We start from the raw sequence: 18,183 nt of genomic DNA, 5'->3' as shown, positions 1-18,183 counted from the left end.
TTTTTCTCTCCTTTTTTTCTTTTAAATATGATTTATGTTTTTTTAACTTTTTTTGTTTAATTTCATTTTTTAATGTGTTAGTTGATTTTTAAAAATGGTTTTAACCGGCATTGGAAATTAAATTTGTGTTTTTGGTTTTTTTAATTAACTTATAATAGTTATAACTGTAAATAAAGGTAGTATGTTTTATTCTTTTTTTTTCAAGGTTTAATTATGTTTTGAATATGATAAATTTGAAAAATTTTAAATTGAGTTTCTATTAAACTTTTGTAACATATTGAATCTTTAAAATTTTAATTTTTTTAATTAAATCTTTCTAGATAAATATTCATAGTAATTATTTGATGTAAACCCTCTTGCTTGATCATATTATTTAGAAGTAGTCACATATTATTTAATTAAAAGATATTATGAAGATAAGATATCCATTAAAATTTGTTATATTTAACAAGACAATTTAAAATTTAATTAAAATTATAGTTTATGAAATTATAAAATATAATATAAAAAACTAAAAATAGAAAATATTTAATTATAAAATATAAACAGTAATGTCAAATTTGTGTGTTTATTGTTCATGAATCTGTCTTTTATATACGAGAGTCAAGAGACTTTAACTTCACCACAACTCATACTCTATTATCACAAATTCACACAAGTCCTTTAAATTTTAATATCGCATTGTGGAGGATTGAAGCAAGATTGACATGATGAACGATCCAACAATCAAACTTGGAAGATTGCTCTTATTTGGCTAACTTTTGATCTAGTGTATGTGTTATTTGGGGGTCAAAACTCACAAGATCGTGTAATCTTGTCATCTTACTCGCGATCTTAACAACATTGTTCTCGGTAATACATTGATCAATTTCAAGTATTTTACCAATACAATACAAGTTACACATAATTATGCATACTACACAATTTCAAAACTCAAATCAACAATTCACACATATAGTTCCATGTAATTCATCATAATAGAGCATATAAATGATAATTCACAACTTAAAACATCAATATCACGTTTTAACAACATCAATTTATTAACTTAACATGAAAGTACTAATTTACCTCCTCTCACCTTTAAAAGATAACCCAACAATTCTAATAATCTAAAATTCTTCTAATTTCACATAACATTCTCTGTACATATAGAAATATCACAAGAACTATCAGCACATATGCAAAAAAATAAAAAATTAAAAAGACACATGCAACATAAATAAGAAATAAATCAAGAAAATGACTTAAATTAAACCTAAAAAATTAATCGATCCAAAGTAAAAAAACATGAGAATCAATCATACAATCTTGATTTTACAATCAGATATGAAAAAAGGAAAGTATACTTGAAAAGAGCCATAAAATTCTAAAAAAATATTTATAAAGATTGTATTTTAAAATAATAAAACATATATAACAAAACTATTTATATTTAATTATTTTAATATTAAAATTATCAAGTCTAACTTTTTTTAAATTATATCAATTTTAAAATATTATTTTCTATATCTTTATAATTATAACAATAATTAAGTTTTATTATAAAATGATATTATTGTATATGAAATCAAATGTTTACAGTTTATAGAATCCTATTAAATGATAATAAAAATTCACAATATTGTTATTATAGTTATTATCAATATTATATTTTATTAATATTGGTATTATTAATATTAATTATAATTATAATAATTGTTTTGGTCATGGAGCTGAGTCACCAAAGTCCTTCACAATTTTTCCTTTTTGCCGTCCAGTCTCGTTTCAAGCTCCGTTGCCTTGCTCTTCCGTCCGGGAGGGAACCTGTCAAAGATTATCCGATGCCAAACTCAGTATTCGAACCGTTCGGCAATTCATTAGAACAGTAATAAATGTTCACTAAATGCAACCTATCTCCACTTACCTTTCACCTATATTTATAGTTTTCGTCATAGGCTTGGAATTAGTGAAGAGTTAATCACGGTCCAATTTTAACCCAATGGCTCTAATCGTTGTTTACCTTAATCATGGTCTTAATGATTCAGAGAACCTACCGGCCAGTCTTAGTATATCCGTCCGGTTAGGTTGATTCAGCGTTGCCTTTTTTGGACCGTCCGGTCTGTATGTTACAATAATAATAATAATTATTATTATTATTATAATTTCAACTAAGCCAATGTACAAACAAGAAAAATCCTTTTATTAATGTTATAAGAAAATCCTCGAAACTGTTATGCATACAACCAGCACAAGGGCTACCTCTAATACTAGGACGAGTGCACGTGAAAACTACCACTGCACACCATTTTGCTTTCAAAAGATCATCGGTTAAATTTTCTCATCTTATCCAAAACTCTTCAAATTTTGACACAATGAACCGCAAGCAAACAATATAACAATATAAGATATCTAGATATTACATTAACTCAAAATTTTAAAATAAATAATTTGTAGGTCTTATATATTACTGATCTCATTTATTTTTATTCAATATTATACTCAAACACACTTGAATCCTAACCATAGTTAATATTTTTGAAAGTTTAAGCATTGTTATATGATTGATATCATAAATTGATCTCAATCCCAAGGCTTCCTTGTGGAGTATGTTCAGAAATATCTGTATGTTTTTTTCATATGCAAAAAATATAAGTGTACCGTACGGTCCCCTAGTACTATCGGGTCGAGTGACCAACCACCCAGGCCGACCACTCTCTAGGCCGATCACTCCATGACGACCACTCAGGGCGACCATCTAGACCAACCACATGGTTAGATTATAAACGATAATAACTCATTAAGCGCCTAATGTCCTTAATGTAGATTAAGGTGTAATTGGATCGTCATTAGGTCAGCGAAAGGTAAATGTCCATCACAACTAGTATAAATAAAGGTCTTAGGTATGACTTTACGATCACGATGCACAATATATGCATTACTTGTTGTGCCAATCGCTCGGTTACATTATTAACTTGAGCGTCAGAGTGCCTTTAACAGGTATCTGTCCACCCGGCTTGGACAAAGAGAAGGGAGAATGAGCAACATAACTTGGGGGATGGAGGACAACTAGGGAGTCCGTACGGTCTTCAAGACAACTTAAAGTGTTTTGAGCAAGGTCCGTCCGATCTTCAAGACAACCTGGAGTGTTTTGAGTAAGGGACTTCAACCCTATACCCGAAAGAATAAGTAATATCATAAGTCAGAATAGCATTTGTGGATATGCACTCAAATATGTAGATGGAATTTCTTCTTGTGTGAGACCATACTACATAATTACCTCAAATACATAATATCACTCAAATATATAATATCAGTGGGATCGAGATTAAGTCTTTCAGTATCAAGTGTCTTTATACTCTTAGTTTAGCTCACAACTTAGTTTTATAGATGTCTTTACAACGTTCGGTGTGTTCAGATATCACGTTCGGTGTGTTTAGATATCACATTCGGTGTGTTCAGATATGAGGTGAAGAAAATATTCTGACGTTCAAGTTAATATTTATCCAAATAATTTTGAAATAAATATGTAATGAAAGTGATTAACTATTTGAATATAAAACCTTATTTATAAACTTTTGTAATGAATTCTAATTAGAGTTAACGTAATTAGGATCTATATATCCATAACTTGTTTTAGAATTAACTTAATTAATGATCGACTGTTTTGTTGCTTGTCGTCCTACAGTGGTACAATCAGTATTATACTAGTGTTCAGTAACGTCAACACACTAAGGAAAACAAGTAGAAATATGATAACAACTCACTACTTAACATATATTACCATTCCATTATTTAGAAGAAAATATTTGTTGCTGGTTTACGTTTCCATAGGATATACATGAACTGAGAAACGATGAAACAAAATGGTCCTGCAGAAAGCCATAACATGAATAACTCAGACATCAACAGTGCAAATCAGTCCTTGCATTAGATGAAACCATTAAAATCTAAAATCTGTTAAATTAATCCTCACATAGTAAAAGCTCATTTCCTTCAACACATATCAAGCTAATTATTCTTAATAGGTAACCTAGATTTTGCTTTTTCGGCAATGTTCCAGCTCCATGCAGTCACTACTCGAGATTCCCATTTGTAGCTTCATCACATTTGCTGGTATCATTTCCAAGTACGATTACATAATATTGATTACATAATATTATTATAGTTTTGAAATATTGTTCGCTTTAGAATTAAAAATTTCATTATAATTTTATCTTTAAATATTTTAAAAATTTAAAGAAGAAAGAAATATTTAAATTTTTTATTAATTTTGAGTGTTAAATATTGGGTATATCCGAATAGCTTGTATTCCATCATAGTGGTAGTAATAAGTACATTAATGACTGCAATTTATTAATTACATGATGCTTGGAGTAAAGTGTGGACAAGTGAAATGAAAGCAAAATTAAATACATTTGAATGAACATTGAAATACATTAAATTTCTTCAGTTGTATAGTTAAAAGTAATGTTGAGAGGTAATTATGACAAACCTGTGACAAGTAGGAAAAATAGCTTGGTTTGATTTTAAATTCTGTGGCAGTTAGAATTTACTTCTGCATAAATAGTTGGAGATGTTATTATTCAGGACCATTCTCATATCAAAATCATAAATGTGCTTGGTTGAGGACCATTTTCATGTGTGATGCTCCAAGAACATGCAATAATTATTTTTCATTGTGTTTGGTAAGAATGAAATGAAAAAAAGTATTGCAGTGTAACTTTTTTTATTAAGATTTTTGGAGGGAAAAGAGGGATTGTGGCAAACCAAAATCCCACACAATCAGCCCATAATCAAGCCGCCAAACACTGGCCCCAAGCCATCAACCACCAGTTATTCAGATAACTTAACGAGGCTTTTACTTTAAAAGGTTTAAGTAATTGATTAATTAATTATATTGGATAATCATCTTTATTACATGATGATCTAATAGTTACTTAAATCTGCCATGGTGAATGATTATAACCAGTATCTGTTGTTGACTGATGTCATGTTTTCATAGTTTCCTTTTTTCTTTTCTGAATGATAGAAAAAACCCTGCAATAGCAGACCAATGTGTTCAAAGTACATAATTATTTCCTATAAATAATGAAAAAGAAGCTTCAAAATATATGGTTGAAAGTAAACTAGATTAATTTAAAATAAAAAAGTTGAGTATCTGTTGACCAAAATAAAATAATAAGTTTTCAAATTAATGTGTAAAGATCTTTGTATTCATTAATATTATAAGTGGATTTCTTTTACAGTCTTTCTATTGTTAAAAATAATGTAAAACCAATTAAAAAGTATATAAAAAAAATCACTGCTCACTTTAATTTGGATATGAAAACTCAATTTTCACTCACCAAACGGTTGTGACTTAAAATACGGAGCCGAAAACTAAGTACATCTGCATTTGCTTGACATATGCTTATGAATTGCACAGAAAAGATGAGATGATAAGTAGATTAAGATTTCATTATTTGTAGGATTGAGTATGGTTGTGAATATACATATTTATATTATTAGTAGTAGTAGTAGAATTACATATAAAAGGCGATTTGATGGTATTAGTTGGAAAAAAATGGAAAGAAGAGAGGAACGTGGAAAATGGAGGTGTCTCCATTAATAAGAATCAACGAAAATGTCAGGTGAAGTGTGATGATCATCATCATATACAGCTTTAGCATTAGGTGAGGGAAGAAAGGGTGGAGTGGTACACCTCAGCAACGCCCAATTAACGCCGTCAAAAAAAGAGTGTTGCTTGATCGCAGAAGCACCCATCAGGGACCCTAGCCGCTTGCCGGGGTCCTTAACCAGCAGCTGCGATATAAGGTCCTTCATGGCCCCTGAACACGCCGGTTCCTTCGGGAACTCAAGGGCTCGAGCCACGATGTTCGCCAGGGTCAGCTCGTGGTCCATGCCCTTGAACGGTGTCACGCCGTAAAACAGTTCGAACATAAATATCCCCAAAGTCCACCAGTCCACCGGACTACCGTGGCCCTCACCGGACACGATCTCCGGTGCCAAGTACTCGTGGGTCCCGACGAATGACATCGACCGAACGTTCATGGGCTCCGCCACGAACGCAGGCCCGCTACGGAGCTTCTGCTTCTTCTTTCGCTTGCGTTTTGGCTGGAAACACGACGCCGTCGGGACTATGCAGTTCGGGATTATGCACGAGGAGGGCGACGCCACGCGCGCGCCTTCCACGTGGCAATCGTTGCGCGTGGGAAGGGGGTTTTGGTCGGAGATGATCTGGGCCGTTGATGTGGAATCGTCGCATTTTAGTGAGAGATCGAAGTCGGTGAGCATGATGTGGCCGTCTGATCTTATCAAGACGTTTTCGGGCTTCAGGTCGCGGTAGATTATCCCCAACATGTGGAGATATTCAAGTGCCAACAACACTTCCGATGCATAGAACCTGTGATTAACACCATAATTATTGAACAAGGTTGGTTAAAATGACTAATCACAACTTTTGTTTGTTTGCAAGACAGGAAATGTGGCTTGGTTTTCAACTTGCCATGTGTTGTGCGACATTTTTGGGACAACATCGATAATCTCCATGCAAATGGAAGAAAATAAGAGAAGTCAACGACAGAACCATATGCATGTTTAAGAAAAAAAGTCTTAATGTTTCATGTGAGAGGGAGACGTGCACATAATGACAAGAGAACAAAAGCAGTTAGTAAAGTGACTCTTCATGCAAAGGAAACATTTTCTTGTAATTTCACCCACAATAAAAATCAGGGGTAGTTGAACATGTCTCTGAAAGTTTCAGCTTTGTTTCCATTGATCTATGCTGTGCTGTTTTCTAACACGTAAAAGCCTGCTCAATCAAAAGCAGAGAAGGAAGAACGAAGAAAATGAAAGAAACATTTTGACATGCATTGGAATCTTTTGAATCCTTGCCTAACAGACATCCTGTTACCATCATTTTTTTTTCTTTTTCTTTATCTCACCATATGGGAACATATGAGGGAACATTCAAAAAGCAAATTCCATTACATCACACAAAGATTAACAAACTAATTCATTGATTAATTAATTAATTAATTATTTAATTATACTCTGCATAGTATTTAATCAGGAAAATCCCATATCCCCTGGCCAAGGGGATTTATTTCCATAACAGGGACCACTGCAAGATTTTGCTCTCAATCAGTTCACTAATTTTAAGAAATAAAACGCAGAAATCCCGCAGAAATTATGAATCAAGTTTAAAATGTTTTATCTTATCCCCTAGATAGAGAAAAAAGCACGAAGATTCGTCAACAGGGGAAGATTCTCCCGTAAGAAAAAAGCTATGAACTTTTTCAGGTTAAAAAACTCTGCGTAGTCCCCACAAACCTGTAAAATTTACATTAAGAAAATAAAAGATGGAGTAAAATTTATCCACGACTTCGAAGGGTGATCATGCGCACCTTATGGGTACCACAAAGTTTATGACAAAAAATTTGAACTACCAGCGTGCTTTGTCGTTTTGACTTTGAAAGTAATTTTACATAGAATGCATAGGCAATCACACCATCACGTGCCGCCATTTTCAAATCACTTCTCCAAAACGTCGTCATCATCACATTCTTAATTTCCTAAACCTACTCTAATATTACTCTAAGTGTTCTTTGTTTAAAATTAATCCACACTTCTTAACAAAACAGTTTTTGTAATAACTGTTTGGTTTGGTTGGTTAAGTTGTAAAAGTGAGACTTTAATATTTTTAATAAATGAAAAAAACACTAGATTAAAAATTAAAATGCATAATCAATTCCCTAATTCCGTGTTAATTCCTTGTGTGTCGATTGGGAAAGAAAAATTCTAATTTCACCTGAAAGCTTCCTACCATTTTCAAATGTGGTGGCCTTTTAGGAAAAGCACGTAATTTTGCTTAATTGAAGGTGGAAACCCATAATAATACTTTAATTGTATTTAGAATTTAGAATTATAATTTATATTAAATAATATTATAACTATTAATTGATATGATTGGTGAATGAATATTTTAACCCGAGGATTCTTCCCTCCAGAACAAAAAACCAAAAAAATAAACAGAGATTGCAATGATTTCACTGGAAGGAAACGGCGGGCGCACCTGACGGCGGATTCGAGGAAGCGTTTGTTGGGGAACCGCTGGCGGAGGACGTGCAAGTCACCGCCGGGACAGAAGGGCGTTAGGAAGCAGAGCCATTTGGGCGCGTGGATGGACGCGTACAGCGTGGGCAAGAAAGGGTGGTCCAACATTTCGAGAATTTCCCTTTCTGTCTTCGCTCTGCCTTCCTTGTTCCTCCTCGCCAAGTCCTCCTTCTCCATCACCTTCGCCGCGAACACGGCGCCGCCACCTTCTTCTTTGGGCTCCGCCAAATAGACGGCGCTCATGTCGCCGGAGCCGAGGCGGCGCGTGAAGCGGAGGTGGGAGAGGGCGAGGGGCCTCGTGCGGTGGATGAAAGAGGCGCAGGGGTCGGAGGAGGGCGCGTGAGGCTTGGCGTTCGGGATTGGCGCGTGAAGGAAGTGGGAGGAGGTGGAGGGCGTGACGGTGGTTGTTTCTGAGCTGAAACTTGTGCTGCGTTTGGTAGTGGTGGTGGTGGAAGCGAAGCTGAGACTGTGAAGGTCGTCGGCTAGATCCTCTGCGTCCATGGTTTGTGTTTGGGAATAGAAATGAAGATGAGAATGGAAGAAGAAGACGAAGTTGAAGTGTACGTGAGTGTGCGTGTGTGAGAGAGAGAGAGAGGTTGTGATCAGAGAAAGAGGGTAATTGTCGGTTAGATCCTTTCCTTTTTTTTTTCCAGAGCCACACGCGGCTTTCTATCTCGAAAGGGTTGGGCCGAGAATCTGGGCTTGGCCCACCTTCAAACATTATAACAAAAATACCTAAATTTTGAAAAAAGTCAAAATAAATTTCTCAAATATCAAATTTTTTTTCTTTTTACTTCAGATATTATTATGACAGTGTATTCTCCTTGTAGAAATGTCTCCTTTAAAAGTTTAAATACGTTTCTAATTTTATTTTAAATCATTGATTTAGAATTTTGATTTAAAAAAATACTTTTATTTTTCATTTTCAAAAGAAAATCAAATTTTATTTGTTGGTTCATGTTATTGCGTAACATATGTTAATGATTTTTGTGTTTATTTAGCAGAAGTTTAGTCAGTAGTGTTTGTGGTATAATCTTAATATATGTTTTTTTAAATCCTAATCAGAAGTTGTTTATTCACCTCGAAATCAATTTAAAGAAATGAAAATGGTAATTTTAAATTTTAAAATTTTTACAAACAAAACAAAATGGAAATTAAATTTTGTTCATTTTTAGGAACTTAGCCATTTTAGAGTTGTAGACATAAAATAAAATAAAAATACATTCATTTTATGAAAATAAAACAGAAAATCTTAAAATAAAAATTAAAAAAGATAATCTCAGTACAAGGTAATTAAAAAAAGAAGTACCTTCCTATTCTCTAACATTTAGTCCATGTTTTCAGTAAACCTCTATACATGTTTATATAAAAGAATCATATATTAAAGTGAACTGTATATAATTTAAAATCCTATAATTTTAACTTAAGGATACGATAATAGTTCTTAACTAGAGTAAGAAGGAGAAGCAGTTAAGCAATTGCATAATATTAAGGTTTAATGTCTTAATAGGTCCCTATTTTTGTTCAGAATTTGAAATAGGTCCCTTTATTTGTTGGCGTCTCAATTGGGTCCTTATTTTTGTTAATTTGATGCAAATAAATCCTTTCCGTCAATTTCATCAAACGACGTTAATGAATGTGTGACGTGGCCTTACACGTGTCAATACTGTCCTCAGGCCACGTCACACATTCATTAACGCCGTTTGATGAAATTGACGGAAAGGATTTATTTGCATCAAATTAACAAAAATAAGGACCCAATTGAGACGCCAAAAAATAAAGGGACCTATTTCAAATTCTGAACAAAAATAGGGACCTATTGAGACATTAAACCTAATATTAATTTACCGAGGAAGAAAAGAATGTTGTTTGTAATTAGCATAGAGGGTATATGGAGCAACAAAATAACAAATAAAACTACATGATTTAATTTGAGTTTCACTTACAACATTTAGGTGTCTTTTCTTTTTTGTAGGAATGATTTTGGGAAGAGTGAGTAGATGCATTTGAATATGAATTAATTATTATTTGAGACAAGTGAGAGTCAACTTAGAAATATTGTGAGAATTATGGTAGAATTTGTAAAAATTGAAAATTACCAAATACTCTTAGTTATTAAAGTAATATAAAATGATAATTGTTATTGTTATATTTAATTGTAAAAAGGTTTATAAAGAGAAAAAAAATTAAAATTAATTATTAAAATTAATTTTAGAAATGTAAAAAAAATGTAATTTAGTAAAATGAAATAATTTTTTATTTTAAAAATGTATATATATTATTCTTCAATACAATACAAGGTTCATAAATTATTTTGACATTCATAAAATTCTTTGCAATCTGCATGACTAATAACAAAGAAAACGAGATTGTATTGTCATCTAGTATATCGTTAGATAATATTCAAGCACTTGGGCTATGTATAACATCACACTCTTACCAAACTTTATAGTTAGCAAAATACATGTTATTTATATAGTCATCCAACAACACTGGAAAGTTGGAACTGAATAAGCCACGCGGAACCGAATACAACCACACACCATGGTGAACGAAAGGCTATAACCGAAGAGAGAGGGCGCCAAAGCCGAATACAAGTTGGTGTTCAATTCCTTCTATGTGCTGGAACCAAATACAAAAGCTCTGGATGAACCAAAATCACGCTTCTTCAACCCCTACTTTTCTTCTTCATGTTCTCCATCTTCAACACATGTTCCTGGCAGCAGCCACATATGTACGAAGGGCAAAAGTGACTTTCACTCTCAGTTCACTCCAAATCGCACCATATCAACGAGTGATAGAAAAAGCGTTCATCTAACAAATCCAGTCAATTATGTCTTTGCAAAACTCCTAAAGCGAACACAAAAAATCTCTTAAATCAGTTTTCGCTTTTCGTCTTGAACAATAGAATATGTTCAAGTGAATAAAGTGTTAAGAATCACGCAAAACATCTTATATGAAAGATAAATAAATATAAAAAAAATATTAAGTATAATTAAAAATAAAAATGTCAAAAAATGAGTTTAAATTTGATTTAAACACACAGATTTTGAGTGTTAAACCGTGTTAAGTTGTAAAAGGTTAATGTTTTTATTAATATGAGTCAAACTCAATTTAGTTCATTTAATTCATCAATTAAATAGAGTTTAGTGTTTGAAAGTAGACTAACCTTTAACTTATCTATCAACAATAACAATTTTATTATTTTAAATACTAGAATATGATTCAATAATATTTGAATTTATTTGTCAATTAAATTATTTATTTTTAAAAATTGAGTTTATTCAATCCATTCTAAATGTAATGTAATAATTATATAAGATAAATTTGAAAAATAAAACATGATTAAGTAATTTAAGTTACCAAATAAAAAAAATTCATTAAAAATAAGTTAAAATATTATTTTTAAATATTTTTTTAGTTAACCGGAGATGAATCAACCTATATATGAATTAGATTATTTCACTTTGACACTCTTAAATAAATCAACATATATAAACTATATTATTTCTCTTTGACACTCTTAACTAAAAAGTTTCACATTAAAAACAATGTCTTAATTTTTCTTTTATAAATTTATTCATGAGTAAGTTATTAGTATCAAGTTACATAACATGTATTTTTTTTTTCTCACTTTGTTTCTCTCATTGTTATCATAAAATCTTTTCAATAAGTTTGTTAGAAAATCTCCAACATATATGCCATCAAATTTATTTATGTTATCAAAAGTCCGGTTATATTATAATATTACAGTATTATAATATTATAGCATACCGTATAATTGTCTAGTTAGTAACAGATCAGACAATCAACTAGTTAGTAACAGATCAGACAATCAACTATGAGTAAAGTGTTTGAACAAATCATCATCAAGTTCAAATGATGGTGAATCAGAACAATTAATCAAAAACAATTAATTCTAATACAAAATAACTTAAAATAAAATATAATTACTAACAATTGGACCGTTAGGTTTATTAATAATTAAACTGTAATTAAGTCTTGATTAAAAACCTATTTTAAAACCTATAGATATAAATATAAAATAAAAAGGTGTTATATTTAATTCACCATTAATATTTATAACATGTCTTTTGCATATACTTTCGAAATTGTTTTTGACAAACAACGACTTTGAACAAAAGACCATCTTTGAACTACTTTAGACTTCGAACTAATCTCTAAAAACATAATGTTATGAAAATGAAAAAAAATAAAGAACATTGATGTTGGATATTTCATACAACTGTAAAGGTTAGGTGAGCGTTAAAACATGGAGTAAATAAGCTCTGCATTGTCATTTACTGTTCTCACGTGCATGAAGAAGCACCAGTATCTTCAGATTTAGGGTTCATTTATATTTTGTCTTTATAAGAGTTTTAATGTTAGTAACACTTAATTTTAAACTTTTTTTTAACTCTTATTTTAAGTTTCACATCTCTAACATGCAAAAGTAACTGTATATGATAGTGAACACAATGGAAGAAAAAAAAATGGCATTATTGCATTTTCATTCACAAAGCAAAATGTATATTTAATTCATTTTACTTTGTATATTATAAAATTTTATAAATAATATATATATATATATATATATATATATATATATATATATATATATATACCTGTATCATTTATTTATTATTGTGTTTTTATGTTGTTTATTTATTAATCATTTATAATGCATTTGTTATGGTTTGCTAACTTTATTTTTTTGAGTGTCTTTGGAGACACGTCACGCTATGACGATAAATAAATGAAATGCAGAAAAAACATCACAAATTACTATGAACATAAGTAGAAATCAAAGTTAAAGAGTACATGATCATATATGTAAAGGAATAAATTTTAAGAATGGATTAAAATGTACGTTTGAAAACTTATATTTTTAAAATGATAAAATATAATGACTTATGGGAACGAAGTATAAATTTAGAGTGCATGTTCATGCAAAAAATAAATTTAAGGATTAATTAAGACAAAAAAAATTGGTGTTTATTGTTAAAGAGGTTTTGTTTCCTAATTAAATTAGAATGACTAAGAAGGCTTAACATTTTTTTTTCCGGAATTTGAAATTAAGAATGTTTTCTTTTATGTTTAGTTTATATCTTCAAAATTAATATTATCATAAAACTATTGATAATGTTTTGTAGTTAGATTTTCTCAAAATTATATGAAAATTGGAGTTAAAAAAATTTCATTGCAAAAAAACATCGTATTATTTTATTACCAAATTTAATATGGTAAGTAATAAAATGTTTTTCGTCAAAATATTATGTTATATATATATCATAATTTTATATTTAGTGAAAAAAACATTTTATTAATGAGTTCCTAGTAATTTTTGTCTTTTTATTTGTTTTATTAATATTGTTTTCTAATTTTTCATTTTCATGATTCTTAAAAATAGTTTTATGATCCGTTTGAAAATAGATTGTATATTTGCTTTATTTATGTGACTTGTATACATTTACATTAGTAAAATATTAAATACAACACAACAAAATTTATAATTTAATTTTGATTCATAAATTTAGTTTGATAGATCTTAAATTCACAAACTCCTTTACAGTCTATATCATAAATGAATGGACAAAAAAAGTAAAACAAAGTGAAGAAAAAAGGTTGCTTAGGTGAAATAATATAATTAAAGTGAATCGAAAATAAAAATAAAAGAGATAAATCTTATTTGGTGTGAAAGAAAATAAAAGGTAATTTTTTATGCCATTTCCACAATAGCATTTTATGAGTTATGATATAACATCAATATAATTGTGAAGGTAATTTTTTTAAATAACCTTTCTTATTTTTAATCCTACAATATTACAAAAGTCTACTAAAATAATAAGAAACACTTATATTTCAATTGTAATTTTAGTGTTTCTTTCATTTTGACTTTAATTTTTATTATCAAGTGGGAGGGATTATTTCAAACGCTTTTCTGTTATTAAAGTGCATGATTTAAAAGGAATTTGAAATTAAAAGATTTCACTGAGTAAGATGATTTAATTTATATTTTTGTGTTTTTCAATATATTCTAACTATTATACATATTACTGATATTTTTTATTACTCATAAAAAAAATATAATTGTTCTTGTGGTTCGTTGTTCCTTTCTTCTTCTAGCTTCTTTAAACTTTCATATGTATAAAATGAACCATCTAATTAATTTTTGTATTGTCTTTTGGGTAAAAATACTTTCAACATATTTATCCAATAATAATATAAATACATTTCCTTTATAGTAATTTTCTTACCATTATTCCTTCATTCTTTCTATTATCAATATTAAAAGGCATTTTTTTTCATACATTATTATTTAACCACTATCATTTTGGTTAATTTTATCCTCAAAATTATTTTCCACACTTTTTTTTCAAGTGTTTAACGTGTTAAATTTATAATAAAGTGATTATATGTTAAAATTAAGAATACTAAATCGACATTATTGGTTGAATCTTATAACCACAAATATTAATCTAAAATACAATTTACCACGTAAACAAAAATTAATATAATTGAATTAAAAGAATTATATTTATATACATAAATACTTTATTATAAACTTAATTTATAAATAATTTTTTTGAAAATGAAAAATATTGATGATAAAAGATGAAAAAACAAATTCAAATGTTAAAATTCACCGATCAATAACATAACATTACACTAAAATTGCACTAAAGCTAAAAAATTTATTCTAAGAAAAAGTAGAACTAAACAGGCAAAGATATTGCAGGAAACAAATGTTCTACCACAATTAAGCATGTTTTTACATATTAAACATCTCAGATTGTTATAATAAGAAAATAGCAAAATAGCAAAATAGAAAAAAAAAATAGAAAATAGATGTAGTTAGTTAAACATATCAAAAAGTTAATATAATAAGAAAATAGAAAATAGCACACTATAAAAGAAATTAATGAAAAAATATATAATTTTTATTGGAAGTTTTTTCTTTCTTGGTCTCATAAAAAAACGTCCTAGGAGAAAAAAAAATTGAAAACACTGTCATCAGGAAGAACGATGAATGTTATTAATTTACAGTTTTGCCACTCTTCCCAACTCCTCCATTCACCAAATCTCTTATGCATTGTTCCTTCTTTGCAAATCCCAAACTTCACTCTGAGAAACCCAACAACCCCATTTGCTATGTCCTTTCAAAAATCGTTTATTTTCTCCAATTTGTGCGTCGTGGCCTCCTCGGAGAACGAAACAAAGCCATTTTCCGTTCTCTTGGTGTGCCTAAGCAACATCTGCAGAAGCCCCGTTACGGAAGGAGTCTTCACTGACTTAGTCAACAAAAAGAACCTCAATTTGATGTCCAAAGGTGATTCTGCTGGCAACATCAATTACCACGAGGTGGGTTTGTGTTGTGTTTATAACAAACACCTAATGTCATTTCATCCAAAAAGATTTTCATACTACGTGGTATTTAAACTCTATAGATTGTTTAAAAAGGTTTTTAACAGATGGAAAGGAAAGCATTCCTTACAGGATGATGCACATAAAAAGGTTAGTGTAAGGTCTTGCTCTTCTTTGGGGCTTTTGTTTGGTATGCATTTTGGTCTAACCAGGATTGTGATGATGCCGGTAAGTTGATGTGTTCATATTGTAAGAAGCCTGATAAAAGTGAAACGCAAGAGTTTGAGAAGGTAATTATATTCATGTTGGTTATGGTAGTACTTGGTTAGCTTTGTATGTTGGAGTGGAGTGTTAATTCCTAGTGCTACGATAGTTTTGAATGATGGTACTACATGGTTCAATAAACTGTTATATGAATATTGCATGCTGGATCTTGTCTCAAATTTTTGATGATTCAATAAATGCATCTATTTTCAAAGATAACAAACACTAACGAACGAACTTCAGTAGAACTATTTACTCTTGGTTGATGCTTTGCTTATTGTACTGTCTGGTCATCCTGACCCATAAACTGAGCGTCACTCCCAGAGACTGACTGAATGCTGAACGACTCCCAAAGCGACTCTTCCAAGATCGACCGAGCGGTTCCATAAGGCCAACTCTTCCAAGGTTGACCGGGTGGCTCCCCCGCGACATACTCTTTTAAGGTCGTTCCAGAACCGACCATTCATAAACCGAACGGTCTTCGCAAGGCCACCCATCCAGGCAACAACCTTGGCCGACCACCCTACTGACCATCATTAGGTCGACGGTACGATTAAGCACTAATGACTCATTAAAGTCCCTAATGGAGATTAAGATATGATTGGGCCAACGTCAGGCCCACAACATGTAAAAGCCCATAACAACCAGTATAAATAAAGGTCTCAGGTATGATTTTTGGACAGATTGCTTACGGTGCAATATATACATGCATTACATACCACTCGGTCATGTTACTGACTTAAGCGTCAGAGTGCCTTTGACAGGTACCCGACCGCCTGGCTTGGAGAACGAGGAGAGAGAACGAATACTACAACCAGGACTTGAAGACGAGAGAGCCCGTTCGGCCCTTCCCAGTGCATCCACCCGGTCTTCGACAAACTCTTGAGTATTTTAACAGGGTTAGATCAGATCCGACCGAAACACTTATCATCATCAAGTTGGCACTGGGAGGTGTTCAACTTGCTAGAAATGATTGCGGATCAACTGAAAACCATTTTGGCATAAAAGAAAAACATGTATAAGAATCCTAAAAACATGTACAGAAGATTCAATCTTGTGATGAAGTTATAGATCCATTTCATTTATTTCTTTATATTTTTTTTATAATAGGTATAGTTTATCTATGTTAGAATTTCTTATAATGGATTTGGTGTGGTCCCTGTACTTTTTGTATTCTCTTATTTTTATTTTTAATAATATTTTTTATGTGATGACAAATGGTAGATGGACTATAAGGTATTATCATAGTTGAGATGTGAAAGTGTATAGTGATACCTAACAAGAGTTTATTTGAAACGTTATAAATCCATTGATTGTTGGAAAAGCACTTGTCATAATATCTTCTTGTTTCAGTGGTTCATTGTCCTAAAGGCAACTATTTGTTATATATTGTTGGAAACTTGTTGCCATATTCATATAACAATCTGAGTCATAAGTTCGATTCTCTTTGTTTTTCTTCTGGTAGTCACCTTCAATGCCGAAATTCAGCAGAATATAGCAGAGGTATGTAATGATATTGGTGGCTATTATGTTGAGGTACATGTTCTTGAATTCTTGCATGGGTGAGGACTGATTTGTGGCATGTTTGGTTGTGTGTTTACTGGTGTGCTTTGCACGTCTTTTCAGAAGCTATACTTTTGAGGCAAACACAGGTTAGTTGTGTAGGCCTTTCAAATGATGAATATTGTTATTAGCTGTTAGATGCAACCACTGAATGGAACCTAAAATTCAGATTCATTTAACTTGGTTGTTTAGTGGCATGTTATGTTACACATCTTTTCAGAAGCTATGGATCAAAACTTGTACATTTTTCACATACTGAACGTGATTTTATACGTTTAAGAAGAGTGTCCAAACAAATATTAGTTGTGTAAGCCTTTCAAACGAGTCACATTATTAGTTGTAACATGTTACAACATTCAACCCAAAAGTTCAGATTCATTTAACTTGGTTTGTCAAGGTTTACCTACTACCATTGATTGGGAGCAATGAGGTGGTGAATGCATTTAAAAGTTCAATTGAATATCATGCAGTAGGCACCAAGTTGATTTACTTTGAAGAAAATTGCAAAAATGCATTTTCAAAAATTGTCAAGGCTGTCTGCTTCGGAGGAGGGAAGATTTTATTGGTGGGTGATATTGATTAGATGTTTTGGTTGGTGTAGAGGATAAGAGTTTCCAGGGAAACATTTTCAATATTCTCATTTCTTTATTACAAGAGTTTATTTAAAATTAAAATTTGTTCACTTTTTAATACTTATTCATAATGTATTTTATATTATTTATTCTGTTAATTAAGTTATACATCTCTCATAATTTATATATCTTTAATTAATTTTTTTACTTTATTTATTTATTTGATAGTAAAAGAAAAAATTATATTTTTTAATTGATTTTTCGTCATTAATTTTCTTTTAATTAAGTGATGTAACATTACCTTATTGTTTGTGTTCTCGTT

The 18,183-nt window shown here is 30.9% G+C and overlaps 2 protein-coding genes across 3 annotated transcripts; one reads left to right on the top strand and one right to left on the bottom strand.

Annotated features, from left to right (window-relative positions):
- Positions 1–5,565: 5,565 nt before the first annotated feature.
- LOC124840798 (protein kinase G11A) lies at positions 5,566–8,736 on the bottom strand. The gene is made up of 2 exons (XM_047316923.2): positions 8,057–8,736; positions 5,566–6,385 (listed from the first exon to the last, which is right to left on the bottom strand). Exons 1-2 carry the CDS (start codon positions 8,596–8,598, stop codon positions 5,587–5,589), a joined length of 1,341 nt encoding a protein of 446 aa, XP_047172879.1. The 5' UTR covers positions 8,599–8,736; the 3' UTR covers positions 5,566–5,586.
- A 6,339-nt stretch (positions 8,737–15,075) lies between these two features.
- On the top strand, positions 15,076–16,819 carry LOC148201705 (uncharacterized). Of its 2 annotated transcripts, XR_015785125.1 has the most exons (3): positions 15,319–15,459; positions 15,570–15,612; positions 16,051–16,819. XR_015785125.1 is itself a non-coding variant. In XM_088110372.1 (2 exons), the coding sequence occupies exons 1-2, from the start codon at positions 15,124–15,126 to the stop codon at positions 16,066–16,068; spliced, it is 507 nt and encodes a 168-aa protein (XP_087966498.1). In that variant the 5' UTR covers positions 15,076–15,123; the 3' UTR covers positions 16,069–16,819. The 2 variants fall into 2 exon arrangements, 1 of the variants encoding a protein (XP_087966498.1); XM_088110372.1 differs by having other exon boundaries at positions 15,076–15,612.
- The last annotated feature ends 1,364 nt before the right edge of the window (positions 16,820–18,183 follow it).

This window comes from Vigna umbellata, chromosome 3 (assembly GCF_029865625.1).
Source record: "Vigna umbellata cultivar VRB3 chromosome 3, Vumbellata_1.0, whole genome shotgun sequence".
In the NCBI taxonomy this organism is placed as follows: Eukaryota; Viridiplantae; Streptophyta; class Magnoliopsida; order Fabales; family Fabaceae; genus Vigna; species Vigna umbellata.
The sequence above is the reverse complement of the archived record's forward strand: the minus strand, read 5'-3'. Positions and strand labels throughout refer to the sequence as shown.

Excerpts from the sequence above, each read along its gene's own strand:
- LOC148201705 (XM_088110372.1), top strand. The coding sequence starts at position 15,124 with ATGAATGTTATTAATTTACAGTTTTGCCACTCTTCCCAACTCCTCCAT.
- LOC124840798 (XM_047316923.2), bottom strand. The coding sequence starts at position 8,598 with ATGGACGCAGAGGATCTAGCCGACGACCTTCACAGTCTCAGCTTCGCT. Across the intron at positions 6,386-8,056 it reads TTCCTCGAATCCGCCGTCAG|GTTCTATGCATCGGAAGTGT; the intron begins GTGCGCCCGCCG and ends TGTTAATCACAG.